Source organism: Phalacrocorax aristotelis, chromosome 1, assembly GCF_949628215.1.
Source record: "Phalacrocorax aristotelis chromosome 1, bGulAri2.1, whole genome shotgun sequence".
In the NCBI taxonomy this organism is placed as follows: domain Eukaryota; kingdom Metazoa; phylum Chordata; class Aves; order Suliformes; family Phalacrocoracidae; genus Phalacrocorax; species Phalacrocorax aristotelis.
This window is the reverse complement of record NC_134276.1, coordinates 177,924,378-177,942,698: the sequence shown is the minus strand read 5'-3', so window position 1 is coordinate 177,942,698 and position 18,321 is coordinate 177,924,378. Positions and strand designations below refer to the sequence as shown.

At 37.5% G+C, this 18,321-nt stretch overlaps 1 protein-coding gene across 1 annotated transcript in view; it reads left to right on the top strand.

Annotated features, from left to right (window-relative positions):
* TRHDE (thyrotropin releasing hormone degrading enzyme) overlaps nucleotides 1-18,321 on the top strand; it is a 216,237-nt gene that overhangs the window by 112,861 nt on the left and 85,055 nt on the right. The window contains exon 7 of the mRNA XM_075080790.1: nucleotides 11,579-11,644. Coding sequence (XP_074936891.1) covers nucleotides 11,579-11,644 — 66 coding nt within the window. The remainder of the gene's footprint in view (nucleotides 1-11,578; nucleotides 11,645-18,321) is intronic.

Sequence of the window (18,321 nt, the reverse complement as noted above, 5' to 3'; positions counted from 1 at the left end):
AACCATCTAGTGTATACTAAGATAGTATTTTCTGAAGAAGAAACCACTGTGTGGTATATAAACAGCTATACACCTACAGTGCTTCAGGAACGTTATGTTCCCCATGCTGGGGAGAACTGTATATGGGTTTGGTTGGAAATAATAAAAATGAAGCACAAAAGTTAATAAAAACATTTTATTTTAAAGAAGAGCTTGTTAGACTAGATTGCTCCATCAAGGTAGAGCAGTTGGGAAGACACAACCTGTTGTGGTGCAAGGCTGTCTTTTGCCTGTTCCCCCTTGAAAGGTAGCAGCAAACAGTAGCTCCCAAAGGCTGGAGGAGGTGATCAAAGAAGAAATGGCAACGGTGGCTCATGACACTGTGCCCTGCCATTGTTTCTCATACTTCTGTCCCCATCTGGGAGTAGAAGGAACAGAATAGTGCATCTGTCTCTCACATGTTCCCATGGCTTAAAATAAAGCATTGATAAAGGTGGGTGCACACAGAGGTACCAGCCTATGCACTAGAGTTCCTGAAATGCACTTGCCTTTCCTGATTCTCTGGCTCTGCTTTGTAATGGTCATTTTCAGCAAAGGGCAAAGATGATCTGATCCTAGTTCAGATCAGTAAAACAAGAGCAACAATTACAAGTGTTAAAGTAACTTGGAACAAATCATAAGAATTAGAAATAGAAAATAAACTGGAGGTAATGAAATAGAGTAAAAGGAACAAATGGACATAAAATGAAGATCAATATTTTGATCAAAATATGCAGGCCTGCAGGCCCTCTGTTCGGAAGGGAACTCTCTGGAACAACCTCTGACACACTGTTTTGTTGTTGTTGTTTTTTAAAGGTATGTTTGAGTACTGGATAATTTCTGAGTTTAAAAGGTGTATTAAAAAGAGAGAAGGTAGAATGGCATGTTTAATTATAGTTAGTTGCATATCAGACAAATGGATTGAGATTCTTGTGTGGTATTTATTGAACTAAAAAAAAAAGCAATATTAATTTTCATGCTTCATGGAAACAAACCTGGTCAAACAGACCTGATTTCAATCTTTGATGAGATTAAACTTGTGGTTGGAAAAGATAAGTTGTGTTGAGACATAGACTTCTAAAATCTTTGTTTTATTAAGGCATAATACTCTAGTTAAAAAAAAACAAAATAGGGCTGTACCATATCACTACAGAACACGTTGGCTGGATTAATAGATAGCTATCAGATCCCCAAGGTAGTCATCAATGGAGAATCATCTCAAATTCTGACTTCTATTTTACTTAATTTGCTTTTGGATTCTCTGTGGAGCTGGTTGGTAAAATAGTGATGCATTTCCTCTTTGAAGTGAAGTAACTGTGACCATGTAAACACTTCTGTAAGTATTCATCATAAAAGGGAAAATCTTTGTCCATTACTCCTAATGGAAAATGGATTTGTGAAGCTAGTTTTATTATTGCAAAAGATTCTTAGTAACAGTGGGTTTTGAGATGCACTGGTTTATTCGCTACTCACTTTACTTCTGATGATGGCCTATCTACGTAAATAATGTCATCAACCCCTTGTGTTTGTCCATCCTTGAAGATTTCCTCATACAAGCAGTTAATGAAAAAGTGCTTTTGCCCTTGTCAGTGGTGTCAGAACATGTAAGAGAGATTTTGGTGGAGAGGCTAAATAAAACTCCTGTTGTAAATGGAGGCCCGATAGCATTTTCTCTAGGTGACTGATAAGTTTTATTATTCAAGGAAAATGATGTGACAATATCCACCTGAAGAACATGATTGGTTATGGTCATTTACCCCTAGATTTTGTTCATTGTGTCATGTTCCTAAGATTTGCAACAGAATTTATGTCTAAGGCAAACATTTAGCCAAAGCTCATCTTACCATCTGACCAGTTTGGTATTATCCAGCCCTAGAACAGCTGTGTTTGTCAGAATAGAAAATGATTATGATTTCCCAGTGAAAAGCTCTCCTTGAATATAATGTTGCTTTTTCAATGATGTTTTGGCATCAGATAAATGTCCTTACAATCTATAAAAACAACATAAGACGCCTTTATGCATCTTCGATGATTTAGCACGGTGTACATTAGAGGTTTATAGGTATATTTGCTGATTTTAAAAATATTGGCTTATCCACACTGTATGTACAGTTTTTAAAAATAGTGTAAGCTTCATATGTTTATTAAAATATATCCTGGTTTCATTGCTGAGTATCAACAACACATTAACTTGTGCATATGCACTGCTTGATAAGCAAATATCAATTTGTATTGATGAAATTCTGTATTGCTTTAAAAAGTAAAGAAGATAAATTAAATGACTGATTTTTTTCAAGTCTGTACTGTTAAAGTAGAGAGAGGTTTTTTTTTTGGCTCCTTTCAATGAATGTAATCCCTTACATTTTAACAATTTATTACAAAGTGCAGGGAAACCGGTCAAACCCAAATTCAGCCAAGGATGTTGTTATGTGCTTAATTTTATGTATGTAAGCTATGGAATTTAAGCTGGGTTGCTTACATGTTTAAGGTACTTCAGTGTGTCATTAAATGATGGCCCAGACTAAGACTTTTGGGATTAAGCTCCTATTGTCACATTTTTTATTATTATGCTACATAGTCTGCATATACCTATCTCCTTCCTTCCTACTTACAACTTTTACATGGGTTTTCCAAAGGGAAAGCCTCTAGGAATTCATTTGAACATTTTACATTTCTGCCACAGGGAGGAATTCATAGGCACATGTTTACTTGTTTAAACAAATACATTCTGTTATCCTAATCAAATAAGGAAGCATTCACACTCATCAAATTCACATGCATTAAGCTTCATTTTTCTTGTAGTGTTTGGAGGTGCCGTTAGAGAATACAGAAGATAGCCAAACTGGTGTATTACAGTGCTCAGCTTCTGAAATGAAAGAGGGATTTAGTGCTGGTGACTCATGATACAGTCTAATTAATTCCCTGAGAAGAATATCTCTGTGAGTACTTCTGCAGTTCCCAGAGATGAGATATTTTGGGTAGAGACAGCTGAGTTCCAGGGAAGGCTTTGCAATTATCTCTACTTTTACAGCTCAGTAGGACTTCAGCAGAGGTCTCTCAGGAGCCTGCCACAGTACTGTGTTGTAACTGATGGCATGAACAGGACACACTTATTCCACAGCTGTCAGGTTAAGGACGCATATCACAAAAGTAGGAAGGTAAAATACATTTCAGCATGACCTTCTGAGTGGGACCTGAGGAATGGTTGGACTTGGGGAAAAAAGGAAAAAGCAAGAGTATATGGTGAATATGTTTGCTTAAAGAAGCACAAATTAAATGTGACACCTGGATTTGAAAGTGGTTACCCAGTTTTCAGTTGTTCTTATAGAAGTAGTAAGGGATGTCTGTTGATTTGCTTAAGGTCACCCCAGTTGCTCAACAGCCATTCCACTGAGATTTCTCCCATCCATTGGTCCTTTTCGTTAACATGCTGAGGGTGACAATTCAGTTAATTCAGTGCACTACATGTAGTGTAACACAACAGCTCAGTTGACCAAGTTTTTAAATAATTCATTTACACACATATACACTATTCTGTACCTGCATTTGAGCAAATTCTGCAGATGTGACTTAGTCAAAACATCTTTTTTTGGTGTTAAATTTCTCCAGGATTTGACCGATTTCATTTTGGTTTTTAATTTTATGTAAGAGTTCTTTTTTAAATGTCACATTTTTGCTACATGTTCGATGTACATTGTTCTTTCACTTTAATTCATGCTGTGTTTTTCCCAATAAGCTAAATTTCATGGGGCATCCAGCTGTGGTTGCTTAGTACCAACAAAGAATGATTGTTTTGGAAAACGTGACTTGGATATTACTTGTTGGCTAGTGTTTGCATTACAAAAATAATGTGCAAATATGCATTCTTTGTATTAGGGCTTGGTAATATGCTCTTCTAATATTTGAAATGAACTTAGAATGACAGAGTTATCTAAGATTTTGGGAAATAAAGAATAATGTGTGAATTCAGGAACTTTGAACTGAAATGAAATTATACTAATTTACTTAAGAACCCATTTGACTGTGGATACCCCTAGGCTTGTATTTGACAGAGCACTGTAAAAACATGTTCAACATTTTTAAGAAAAAAACCCAACCCGTATGCTGCTTTCATTACATTTGCAGTTCTAAAAAATATTCTTCAGCATGTTTCATGAATAAAAACATATTTGTCCAAATTTATAAGTTTTTGTGTGATCTTAAGTGATTCTGCTAAGGTGGTTCATTCCTGATTTGAGTGTATACAGCAGATGTGGCTCTGGCTTACTGGATGAGGGGCCATGTAACGGCAAAAGTGTAGAAGGGGGACTCAGATTTTTAAGGATATAGCAGGGAATTACAAGGAATCATTTGTACTGGGCTTTCCTGCTGAAGAGTGGGTTGATTCCCATGCTCAGTTTATTCTTTGTAACAGATAGGTTGCAGGAACTATAAATTTGAGGTAGGTATATGGGAAACAGTAACTAAAAGAGTAGTTGTTAAGAAGTCTGAGAGCTGGGTGGCATCTGCCCACACCTTCTGAAGGTAACGAGATGTGGAGCTGCAGAACTTCTGGCGATGGGACATAGGCCATACTTACTAATGGCCATTGTGCCAGAGAATTGCTGGGATAATGTACAGGAAGGGGAAGTCTTGGGAGGTACAGGCGAATGAGTTTGACTTCCTTCTCCAGTGAGGTGGGGACTTTATGGGATATAAAGAGTAAGATAACTGAGCACATGGATAAATATGTTGGTCTAGCCTGGACATAACCGCTGCAAAAGGAGATTCTCACTAACCAGCTGGAGTTCTTGGGGGGAGTCAGGAGACACTGGATGTAAAAAAAGTCTTTGACAAGGCACCTCAGCTATAGCTCAGAGTAAATAGTTTAAGGAGGGAACTATTTAATTTGTGTGTAATGTGGCTGATTAATTAAAAAAAGAGAATGCTAGTATACATCAGGTATATATTAGTAGCCATCAAACTTTGTATATTGATTCTCATCTTAAATCAGGAGCTCTTTATGAAAGAATGGTACCTTTGTGAGTGTCTGTATGTGGTCTGAGCCTTGTTTTAATCAATGAAGATGAAGGCCATTATAAGAAGTTATTACTGATAATAATAGCTCTAACAATAATATGAATAACATCTAGTGTAATTGAGGTAGAGGATAGAGTAACTCACATATCCCTTAGCTAGAGAGAAAGTAACCCTAATCTTGAATTGCAGGCATACCAGCATACAGAAAAATAACTGTAGGCCTCCTATCTGTGTCCCATTGTATTTGAAAAACAAGCAGTGCTATTACATATTAATCAAGACTGATTTTGACCTGACTACTGCACAATAGAAGAATGTTAATAAATCACTTGTGTTCAATGTTGTGGTTTTTTTTTCTTTAAATGGGAGAAGAAAAAGCAAAATGGATAGGTGGAGGTTTTGTGGAAAAATGACATATTACATTTTGTTTTGTTTAGAAATTCAGTTATGTAATTTTTGTTGGTAGCCCAATGCTGCTCTCCTCAGCACCTCACTCCCTGCTTACACCTTGGTGTTTTTCATACCACGGTACTTCCTGATTTTAGCTTGTATGGTATAAAAGGGATTGTTCTGAACTAAATAAATATTAACAGCTTTCATTCCTAAGCAAGGATGGCAGGGTGGATGTTAAGTGAAGAAGACACATACTGAGGTCTGTGTAATTATTATTACTGATATTTGGCGTTACGTGAGATAAATGGATAGGTGAGCCTGCAAGATGCTGCCTCAGATTTAGGAAACTCAGGGAGGTGTTTTTGCACTGTTTGCGCTTTCGTGTTTTCTAAGGTTGCTCCGTAAGTTGCAGGATAACATCTTCAGAGGGATTCACGTAATTTCACTTGGGGTGTTCACTGTGTAGGCTCATGCAGTTAACTAGTCCTCTAACCTCCTTGTATCATCAGTAAAAATAAACAGGCACTTTTAGGGTGAAATTAATCTGTCCTATTCTAGATGCATGTCTTTGGATGAGCTGAATCAGGATGAGCTGAAGTCCTGCTTCTCTTTCCAGTGCCTTTAAAAAGTAGTCAGGCAGCTGGCTCAGCTGTATACAACTGAGTAAGCATCAGATAGCTACAATGTGGGCATCTGCGTTCAGTCAGATGAATCTCAATCCTACAATTAAAAGAAAAACAACAATACACACAAAATCAGAACCAAATAGAAAAAATAAGTTGATGTTCTAGGAAGAAATGACAAGTTTTGGTGGGAAGGACAGCAGAAGAGCTATGCTTTTTCTGGGTCAGCCTTGTATGGTCTCTTTGCCTTCCCCCACCCTAATGCATTTACAAAATGATAATTTCACCCTCACAAGAATCAGCTGTAGTTCATGGGTTCTGTATTTTGTTGGTGACGTTTTTTTCTCTTGAGTACTTTCTAGAATACCGACATAGTTTTTGGTCCTTAAAAGAATAATGCTGGATGAGTTTACAGCTCATTTGTATCTCTTCACACATGGCCCCTTGCCCTTGCCTCCTAGCTTCTGCAAGATCCTGTGTGCTGGTTTACTGATTTTTACATGGCTTCCTTCACTGCAACTGCTTCGCAGGTTCATTATTTTAAGTGCTTTTCTTTGCTGTCTGCTCAGTACAGAACATCCACCTTAAGCTAGCAAGCACGCTGCCCTCTCTTCAGGGCCTTCTCTTGAATCCCTACCTTTGCTGGTTTTCTTATATGAAAGTATGACAATGTACAATAAACCGAGATATGATATATGACTGTATATATAGAAAAGGATGGTGTCACACCAATTTTATATCTCCACAATTCAGAAATTCTTGGGAACTACTTGCTAGTACAGAACTTTTGTAACAGAGTGGGGAATCAGTCTCTACATGGCCTTTTTAGACAATGCAGTTGAATTCATCTCACCTCACTTTAGATGTCTGCAGTGCAAATATGTATATATGAGCTAGTCACCCAAGGCTACACTTGGAGTGAATTACAAGAGATGGGTACTTTTAGGGTACAACTCTTCTGATCTCTTCACAGGTCTACTTTAAGATGAGCTAAAGTGCACCCCGGAGTGACTGGTGCTGTCCAGTGACTGTAAAGGAAGTCTAAACAACTAAAGTAGTTGTAGATACAAATGCTACAGATACCTGCATATAGCCAGATATATCCCCTCCTGTGTGGCTGTATAACAGTACTGTGTTGTGTGAAGTAGTCATATTTTTGTGGGTTCATACATAAGACTTACTTTTTTTTTCCTGTTAAAGAAAATTCCATTTGGTACTTTCTTTTGCCTAAGAAATGATTACAGCATGCAAGTTGCAAGTGAAACTATTAGTATAAGAAATCAGACATAATAAAATGAGATCAGTCAATAAGTCAGAGTTAAATTAACTTACAGTAAACCTGTAGTGATGCCACAGGATCAAAAAGTGTAGGAGTGAGTCTTTAAAAATTAGTTTCATTTAGTCTGAGGTCAAGGTTGCAGTCACATTGTTTTATGTTGGCATGGAGAGAATTAGACTGAATGCCTTAGCTGTGACTTTTCATTTTGTAGATTTCAAAGACAAGTTCAGCTCACATATGAAGGAATTTTGCTTCTTGTTTCAATTATGGATGGTCGTTACCGTGGTGTGAATGGTCAAACCAGTTTATTCAGGGAAAGAAAGCATAAGCTTACAGCATTTCAGCCTGTGTTGGATAGTTGCCCATGAGCATGCTTTTTTCCAGGAGCACTTTGCAGAAAAGGACTGTGTGTACAGTTAATTTCCATGGAGTAGCTGACATGGTCTTCTTTTCTGATAACAGTGCTGAGGCTGAGGAAGCTTTGGCTGTGTCATGGGTTATATGAAGAACATGCTGGGTGATTCTCGGCAAATGGTTTCACTATGTTGTGCCTCAGTTTCCCTTTACTTTGCAGGATATTGATATGAATATGTTACAAAGCACTCATGAGATCTGCTAATGAACAGTGCTTCACCAGAACCAGGTAGTGCCAGTAATCATTGACTGAATATCCACTGTATTTGTCTGAATAAAGTTTTATTAAGATGGTGTACAGTAGCTTAGGGTGAGTCAGATTTTACACTGGCAGGAACATAGGTATGTTTTTTGAATAGGAAAGAATTGCTTTCCACTAGACCTGTTAAAACAATGTGGTTTACCTCTTGACAAGGTACTGAGTCATCCACTGCCTGGAGGAAAGCACTTAAATCATCAATATATGGCCATTCTACCCTGTAAGAAAGCCAGGTTCGCTTCTCAAGACTCCATACATCATTCCTCAGGTGGACAAATGTTGGCAGAGCAAAAGTGGCCCTGAGAGTGAAGTGGGGAGCAGATTGGTTATGTGTCAGGGCATTCAGGGAACAATGCTGATGGGTTCCAAAGAGCGTCCTCTGCAGCAGGACAGTTTTGTTGTGATTTAGGATTTTCTGCAGGTTTAGGTCTAGGTCAGAGAAGCTTTCAGAAGGTATGGAAACATAGGTCCTCTGTACTCCATCTAGTTCACTGCTTGCTAGGCAGATAGGCAGTGAAAACGCTAGCACGTTGCGCCATTCAGATGACCCAAGGCTGTGTGTTCCATTGCTTCTGTAACTGAGCTGACTCTGGTTAGGGTCATCCTCCAAGCTCCTCTTGCTTACCTCTTGCTTTTTAATCCTTCTCCCTGCAAACCTGTTTCTCTTAATCTCCAGTCAGAGTGCCAGCATCTGGTTCTTCCCAGAATCCTAGAGCTGGGAATGTACTGATTGCTTCTGCTCTTCTTACAAATGTATTGCTATTCTCTGTTTTGTCTGCTTTCAGGGTGCAATAAAGGTTGAAATAAGTGGTTTCCTCCCTTTTCTTTCTCCCATTTCTTTTTTCTCCATGCCAAGGGCTGCATTTGCTCCCATTTCTCCTCCCTCCTCCCTAAGACAGTTTTTTCCCCTTGAGGTTCTCTGCTTTTCTGTTTTCCAGTTTTTCTTCAGAATCCCGTTCCTTTCCTTCTCTCTCCTTTCCTATACTATCCTTCAGCAAATAATTCAAGAAGGTGTTTGCCTTCCTGTGTGGGGAAGATGGCAGAGCTGGGACAAGTATACTGTTGTTCTGGTCTGAGTTTCCTGAAGGTAAGTAATTGGTAGAAAGTACTTCTAAAGTAGCTGTGAAAACATGGATCCTGAGAGAGTAGTCCTGCCTTTGTGCCTTGGATCTCCTATTCAGTCTTTAATTGCTTTTTTATTTTGTTTGGTGTGTAAGGGCCATCCATATTTCCATCCAATGTGGCTAAATGTTACCCGTCAGAGGAATTTTATAATTTTTTTTTTAATGTGTGTCTGACAGTTCTTGGTCTCTGGATAAAAAAAAAGACATGTAAAGTTATTTGCTTACTTCTCACAGAAATCAGTAGAGTTAAGGTGCCTCTCCAAATATATGCCCATTGCTACTATGTGAAATTTAAACTGTGAGAAAGAAGCAAGGGGACCCTGAAATACTAACAAGTGAGTTGGAAAAGGGATGTGTAATAAGCAGAAGAATGTCTTTGTCTTTAAGGGTTTAGACTGATCTCTTGTATACATTTTTGGTTCTGCTATGGATGTTTTGGTTTGCCCTTCCCAAGTTACTAATCGGATAAATCAGATTTATCTATTTCTTAGATTTTGTTTTTGTCTGATGTTTATTCGCTTAGACAGATTTATCTGCTACTTATCTGCTTAAACATCTCTGAGAACTTTACTCATTTTGTTCCTCTGGTAAAATAAGGGTAATAATGATTCCTGACCTATGGTCTTGTCTGTTCAGGTAATAATCTGTTTCAGTATGGATTATTTTCTGTGCTACTGTGTGTTCCAGACATGATTGGTCTCCCAGTAAGATTAGGTATAACTGTAAAACCATAGCATAGAGTTCATAATGAAAACACCATCTTTTGACCTATCCACTGTTAAATTCTTACAAGCAATTACAAACATCTCCTGAATTATTTTTTCTCTTTTTTTAGTTACTTTAGTAACTATACATTATTTATTGTTGCTGCCTGTTTGAAGAACTTGTCATGTTTCTTAAGATTTACTAACAACTTACTGATCTTTTATATATATATCTTTATTTCAAATGTTGGTTATTACAGATAATTCCTTCAGTACTTCAAAAATAGGCACTATACAAACGAGTGAGTGGAACGTGTTAAATGGTCTAAAAATTGGACAACTGTTGAATTCCAAAGCTATTTAGAACTTAAATCTAGCAGAAAAAGACATAAAATCTTGTTCTGAAAGCTGAAGCTAGAAAAATTCAAATTATTAAAAAGGTGCACATTTTCACTGTGAGAGTAAATATTAGTTGTGACAAGTTATGTAGTACTGTGAAACATTTTCCTTTTCTTGAATCTTCCTAAAGTAGATGCTATTGTGTAAAAAGAAGCAATAGGGTTTTTGCCTAAATTACTGTTTGACCTCTGTTGATGCAGGAATTCAGATTACATTGTTGTAATAGTCCTTTTGGCTTTAGAACCAGTGAATTTTTGAATCTGTGGAATGTTTCTAATTGAGCATTAGCCTAATTCCTGAACCTACATCTGTAGCTGAGGTTGTTGAGTTCTAGCGTCATGTTTTCTTATGGACTTTCATTCACTGACTTTAAATCAGAAGTGTCCTCCCTCTCATGCAGTCATCAGTACTAAGTATAACATTTGATTAACGGAACTGGAAGGCTGGTTGTCTTGAAATTGGATTGCAAAGTGGGTTATTACAGCTAAATCATCAAATCAGACCTGCAAAGATATTTCTGCTTGAAATAGAGCACTTGTGCAAGGGGAAAATACACAGCAATTGTGTTTCTGAGAGGGAGTGAGAAAACACAAAAGGGATGCCTTAAAGAAAGCTACTCTGGCATGTATCTATCTGTTTCTTGGTGTAAGCACTGAGAATTAGAATCACCTGTGAAACAAAAGAAATTTTTTAGATCTCTCCTCTTTGCCTGAAGGGGAAAGGCTTAAGAACTGGTATAAGTAGGGAAAGAGTGTTATACAAGTACTTACCTCTTTGCATGACAGTCTGGGAAATAAGCTGATTATTAATAAGTCAAATATGTATACCACATCTTATAGAAGTCTTATGAAAATGATCCACTTCCAGATCATCAGATCTGGAAGGCTTTTACAAAGGAAAGTAGTATCACTAAATCCTGATTTACCATAGTATAATGGAGGTGAAAATATTACGAATAATCACTGTGGTAGAGTTTAGCATGGACATTATTTTTTGCCCTCATTTAAAACTGTGCGGTACTGCTGAGTGCACAGAAGGGCTGGGGCAACCAGCTGTGGAGCTGACACATCCATGCTCCAGCAGTGGAGAGAGTGTGTTTTATGACCTGCGCCTTATTCAATATATGGGGCAGGATATTAACAATATCAGAATACTTCCTCGCTTTTTCTTGTAAGCATTTGCATTATCTTCTCTCTTTTTCATTCCAGCACAAATAAAGATTATATTAATCACGAGTTTCCAAGATGACAGTGTTGGATGGAAATGCCTACTTCAGATTGTTGTTACTGTGTGATATTGACATGCAAAACCAGTAACTTCTTTTTTTTCTCTATTATTTCCCACAGGGTGCAGCTCTAATTCGAATGTTGGCTAACTTTATGGGTCACTCTGTGTTTCAGATGGGCTTACAAGTAAGTAAAGGCATTTCTGACTTCGTGTGGGTGTGCATTTCTAGCAGTTGCTCTCACTCTTTTTGTCTCCTTAAACTATATTTGATTCTATTTGTGGAAATGTTTCTTTACTTTAGGACCATCTGAGGCACCAACACGTCCCTGAATCTGAATTTCATGGAAGATGCTGTGTAGTGTAAGACACACTGCAGTGCCTCCAGTTTCACCTATATTTCTTGGTGTATCAAGCAAATGCACTTTAAATGGCACATGGTTTTGTGTCGGTTTTGTGTAGATTGCCACATAAAAGCCATTTTATCCATGTGACAACTGTGTGGAGGGCTAGCTGAAGAAAGAGCTACTTCTCTTCAATTACATTTGTATGCTGGTGTAACAAAAAATAACAAATTATGTCAAGCCAGCTAGAAAATACACAACCCTAAAACCAGTAATGGTTCTCAGATAAATATTTTTGCCTTCCCTTTCCCCCATGAAAAATCCTTGAGCTTTATTATTATCTTTGATAAGCATGGAGTGCTCTCTATTTTAACAATGTTTTGAAAGCTCATTCTGCCTTTTAAAAGAAATTTAGAGAGGTAACATTTCTGTACGAAGAGAAAGAAATTCAACATGCTGATTACCAAGGATGAACTCTTTTCAGCAATAATTCAGTGTAAATGAGTGTTTCGTAAACTATTTAAAAACAAACAAGCCAAAGCATAAAAAACAATGCAACTCCCTCTATTCCACTGAAATCTGCGTGAGTAAATCAGGCAGCTGTGATTGATGAATTATGTATGATGCAGCCTGCTACTTAGAAGTGTCCTTTAAAGTAAATTGATGTTCACCTGAAATACAATTATGCTAAGATGGAAGGAGCAATCAATCTTATCTGTTCTTAGTAAGCTTTTCATTTTGAAATTTAAATAAACTACGTCTAGGAACCAGGTCATTTTTTAACAGAATAATTCTACCTCTAACCAAAATAAATTGGAAGATAAAATATAAAACAAAAATTACGTAAATGCATTGTTTCTGTCAGAGAGGTGTGTTCCATGCAATAGGCAATGAAAGGAAACCTGCTGGGGAAATACAGCTTTTTGGAGAGTTTACAGGACATTCAGGGTTTGAGGCATAACTTATTCCCAGGACCGAGTTGGATCATTTTCTTAGCTGTAACATCAGATCAGATCAGATCAGTTAGATAATGTTCTTATCCAGATAAGAAATCTTGAAATCAAAAGTTTCCTTCATATAATCTTGTATATATCAAGGGTAAAACCCTCATTTAAGCCAACGTGACTTCTGTCCTTATTCCAGCAAACTCCATATTCCAGCCAGAAACTTTTGCCTGCACAGATCCATTCATATGGAAATTCATTAACACTTTTTCCAAAAAAAGCATTTCACTCAGGGTTTTAGAAAGAGAAGGTTTTAATATGTACATGTCAGATCTGTTTTTTCTATTTTCTTCTATGTTTGCCTGAGAAATAACAGTGTGCAAGTTGTCCTGAAATAAATTTAGAAAAAAGTTCAGATCAAAGAATAAGACTATGCAGGGATTAAGTAATCATAATTACTGTAAAGTTGTAATGGAGCTTTGTTTTTTGATTTGAGTAGTTTCCTATTATTTCTGCTTTTCACCGGTTCCGCTCTAAATAGAAACTCTTCTGTTTGCTAATGAAAGTCTATGAAACATCTAACTGTGAAAATCTGACTAGTGAAAGTCTTGGCATCAGTTCAGTAGGAAGATGATATTCTAACTTCTTTTATAAAATCTGTTTGAAATCCAGATAGAGGTTTTCCATGTGTATGCCCCCAAGTTGAACAAAATAAAACATAAAGGTCATAGGCTTGTTCAGAAGCTACAAATTATACAATTGGAAATGTCTGTCAATCATTTAACTCTCTGTGTTTTGTGGATCTAACAAAATAGTGTTCCTGCACTGTTGAGTTGGGAGGCTAGCTTCACTAATGATAAGGGGAACTGGAGGACTAATTTACCCTTTCTATCATGCATTGGTTTAGGCTTTTTAGCTCTTTAGCCCCAGTACCATTACTTTGGATTTAGCATTTTATTGCCTTGAATCCAGTTTTATCATGGAATTCTAATTTTCAGCTAAATGGCCTTTCTCAAGGACAGCTGCAAAATCAAGTATTACTACTATTTTTAAATCTCTTCAAATAATAAATACTCTGAAAGTGCTCTTGATGGTTCGTTCCTCCTGGGTTATTCTAATGGCTTGCTGAGTAGCTGAATTCTGAAGGACCTTCCCTTTATCTTATTTGCTTTGTTTTTCATCAGCCTCCAGTACATGGAGCACATCAGTGTTAATAGCATTAATATTATTTCATTTCTTTTTAGTGTATTAGGTATGTCCTTAAGTGTTTCACAGATGATAAAAAAAAAGAGTATTTCTGTGGTCTTATTACACTAACATAAGCCAAAATTAGTAGCCCTTTATTTGTGTTTGTGTTGAGTGTTTGTGGTTTCATTGAAATCAAGGTATGATTCATCATCCAATAAAGAGCTCCAGAATTAGATCTTTTATATAAGAGAAGCTACAACAAATATGCTAACCTTTGCGTTAAGCAGAGGAAAAGATAAGGTTTAGAGCAAGAAGCAAATGGAAGAGCTACCTTCTTTTTTTTCATTACAACTTTTTTCTTAATCTAATTACATGCTATCAGCTGGCAGGTGGACTTTTTGAAGAGCAGATCAAGATAGTTTAGGGGAGGAAAATCCCTTATTTGTCAAAGGAAACAACCAGTTTTGTTAAAAAGAAGAAAAAAGTTGATGGAAAATGGTGCGCTTTGTTGGATATCCTTTAACAATGAATATGAACACAAAGGTGCACATGATCCCCAACTGTTCAGCAAACTGTTCTGTTGAGAAGTCTGTAAGGAGGTAAAATTGTAGTAGAGATGTTCAGTTTTATAGCGTAGATGGCTTTGAAGAGGTTCATATCTGTCAGGAATAGCTGGCCTGTTCCTATCATGGTAAATATACTGTGAAAGACCATTAGATTATAGTGTGGAAGTTCCACAATAAAACTGCAGTCAAGAGACTACCTAGTGATGGTATGATCTTCTGGAAGCCCTATAATGTCTTGAATCATGTGACATTTTCAAACAGAAGATTTAGTAACAAAGACAGAACTTTCTCACTGTTCTCACATAGCACTCCATAGGCAAAACCAAAAGAGAACATATTTATATTGGCTGTAATGAATAATTGAATAACGACAGTAATAGCCACAGCCGGTAACACTCGCATATGAGAAAATCACAGCTATTATTTTTGTAGAAAATGTCTAATAAACCCTGCCTTCCCACAGTAGGTGATTTCTTTCTTTTTAAAAGTCCTGACATCTTTCGTGATGTGCAAAGTTTCATATGCTCCAGGGAAATTGAAGAGGTGCACTTCACTGAATGGCGGTACTAGGCTTACAAAGTAGTGTCGCTTTTCAGTCAAAAAGCTGTTAATCAGCTACAACAGTGATTAGAGTGCGAAGAGGCTTGGTCAGCACTGCTTGCTCTGATTATGTTTCTGGACTGCATAGATTGGTAGAGGAAGAAACTGTAAGTTGGCCTTATCGTTCAGTCATCACTCAGGGCAGTAACATGCAATACAATATTAGATTTGTGAGATTTTCATCTGTAGGCTGTTGTTCCTAATCTGTGTGCTTGAAACAGATGGTTGCTTACATGACTGGTGTCACTGTATTACATTTCCTGGAAGGTTTTACTGCTTTATGGCAAGGCACCTCTTCAAGTTATCAGTGGGTTTTTTTTTCATATTAAATATAGAGAAAAAGCCCAGTGATTTGAAGGTCTGGTATTTAGATGTGTGTGAGGATACACCTCCAGCTCTGTAATAAGACATTTCTGTGCTGGTTTATTTTAATTTTTTCTTATATTTGGTTTGATTATTTTGGAGCCTCATCTCTATTACTGTACGTTTGTCAACACTGCATTCATTTGCTGTGTGGCAGCTCATTGATCACATAGATCTGTATCCTTTTGAACTTCACTTGCTGCTGTGTATGTGTTCATCACTCACTCTGATTTAGTGCATCATCAGCAGTTTGAATTAGTTACTGTAGGAATCTCTGCTTCTGTGATAAATTAACTGCTTTTGTACTTTAGGCTTCACATTGTACATTTGGAAGAAGAATTTCCATACAGTGCTTTGGATATACGCTGTCTTTTTTGGTGCTGTTGAGTGGCCACTGTATTGAAACAAATTGGTCAACCTTTCAGAGGAGCTGTCTGGGGAAATGTGACATGCAGGCTGTTAAATACAGCAAGGTTCAGATTTCAATCACTTCTTACTATCATAAAGCTGGCTAGTTAGACTTTCTTTCATCCACACTGCTTAGTATTTCCTGCTTTTTAGACACCTCTGTGCATGCCTGTGTTCTGTTTGAATTGTGGCAGTTAATGTGAAACCCTATCAGAAACTTTCTAGGTGTAAAATAAAGCTCTGATGTGCTATTTTCCATATTGTTTGCCACTTCTGTCCAAGAATCTAGTAGTACAAGGAATGTACTCATCTATTTCAACAGTATTTTTTTATAATCTATTTTTACACAGTATATTAAACAGGTTTCAGTGTACCCGTTTTATCATACCTATTTATTATGTCTTTATTTCCAGTTCACAACAGTTAGCTGTATGCTGTTTAAAATGAGGCATCATTAGAAACTTCTTCACAGAGTTTTCTGTTGAAAAAAAATTAAAAATCAGGCATCGTAGGATAAGGCTCAGTGAAGCAATGGGCTGCAATGCTGTCCCTGTATCAACAGTGCACCTGGAACTACCTGGAGTTGTCTTCTGCTCAGTGGGAGGATATAACTTTTGCCACTAGGCAGGAGCATCTTTACAGCTGGAGTACCTCTGGCATTGCAGCTCACCCCGCTGGTCCATTTAGTAGGTGCTGAGTAAAGTACTTTTCAGCTAATCCTGCACCCACCTCCTCTGGTTTAGAAGAGCACAGAGTGTATGACCTTGGTGGACATCAAAGTATCGGCATGGGCATACTGGCTATGACCTGTCCTTAAGTTAGTTGCTACTGATGCCTTTATTTTTTAAACTGTCTCACTTCTACTGACAGTTGTCAACAAGATAACTTGAGCTTGTTAAAAATGTAGGAAGTCATAGGAAATCTCATAGGAGCCGACATCATAGTTTTCTACACTGCATGTCATATGAGATTGATAACATCTTTCACCTTTTCTGGCCCCTCAGCATTTCTCATGCTTCTAATTTACATCACTCTGGATTTTAGGTTTACATTTGTTAAATGAATTCAGTGTTATGGACCTTTTTCAGTAGCTTTTTCCACCGTGACTTAAGTAGGTCAGTAAAAGTTTACATAAGAAACTTATGTAAGTTGCAGTGTCACAATATTTTTTTTCTTTGAAAGTGTTAAAGATGTACAGCATAGTAAGGGCTGGACTTGGATATCATGGCCAAAAATGGAAGTCCTTCCTCTAGCTCCAAGAGGATTTGAGTATACTATGTGTATAGCAAAATGCTTCTGTTTAAAGAAAAAATGTGATTGAAGATGCATGATTTAAACATACAGTTATTGATAAATGCTAAAGTTAATTTTATCTTCACTTTCTTTTCCTTTTTAGTATGCACCTTAATCAGGATTTTTAATTATGCAACTGCCCAGTGTTTTCTACGTAGGACAATGTCTGATTCAATTCACAAAGTGGACCATGCTAACTGAACTGTCCCTCTTTTCAATAGTTTTCTATACTTTTCATTTGCTTTGTAGCCCCAGTTCCTAACTGCTACATGCAATTTTCTTAAATGCCATCCAGTATGGTATCAGAGTGCACCACCAACAGTTAGTGAACAGAAGACATAAACCTCATAGGGAGGGAAGGGGTGGTGCTAGCCTTATTTTATAAATGGAGATCTAGGCCCCCAGAAACTTAAGTTAAAATTTACACAAGTGTAGGACATGCAATATGAGATGCCCAGTGCAGCACTTTTTCCTCCCATGTGTCTTAGCACGTATGGACCAGAAGAGTTTATGTGTTCAAAGCACAGCTTCCATGGGCTTCATTGTCAACTGTGAGCACTCAGCATGGCTGCAGCTCAGTCTCTAGCGGCACCAAGGTGGGCTTCCAAAAAATATCAATAGTGCAATTAATGTTGCTATAAATAAATTAGTGAGCCTGGAGTGCCTGCACATTTGGGTGGAAATTGGACCAGTGTGGTTAAGATAAAAAGTCCATGATATTTGGATATCTTATTTTGAAACCCAAGATGTTCTATCAAAGTATTTAACATTATAAACTATTTCAGATATTCAGAACAGACTTCACATTGGGTTCAGCCATAGCATCTAGCTCTGCTACAAATCAGGCCACAGGACCGTACGTAATGCACCCACAGTTACAACAGCCAGCCGTCATGACTGCTGGAGGGTTTTGCTCAATATAACATAGGTGCTGTGCAGAGAGAGCTTTCTCCTGAAATGCTGCATTACCAGAATATACCTCTTTGCTTATTTGAACTCCTGTCCCTCCTTTCTGCTTGGCTTTTTGTCCCTGGTGCATTTGGATCAGACACTTTTCTGCTCCAGCTGTTGGGGATGGCTGAGGGAGGGGAAAGGCGGCCTCTTCACTTACTGCCTCTGGGCCCTAACCTCCCTCTAAGCTGAGGCAGCTGCGAGCCAT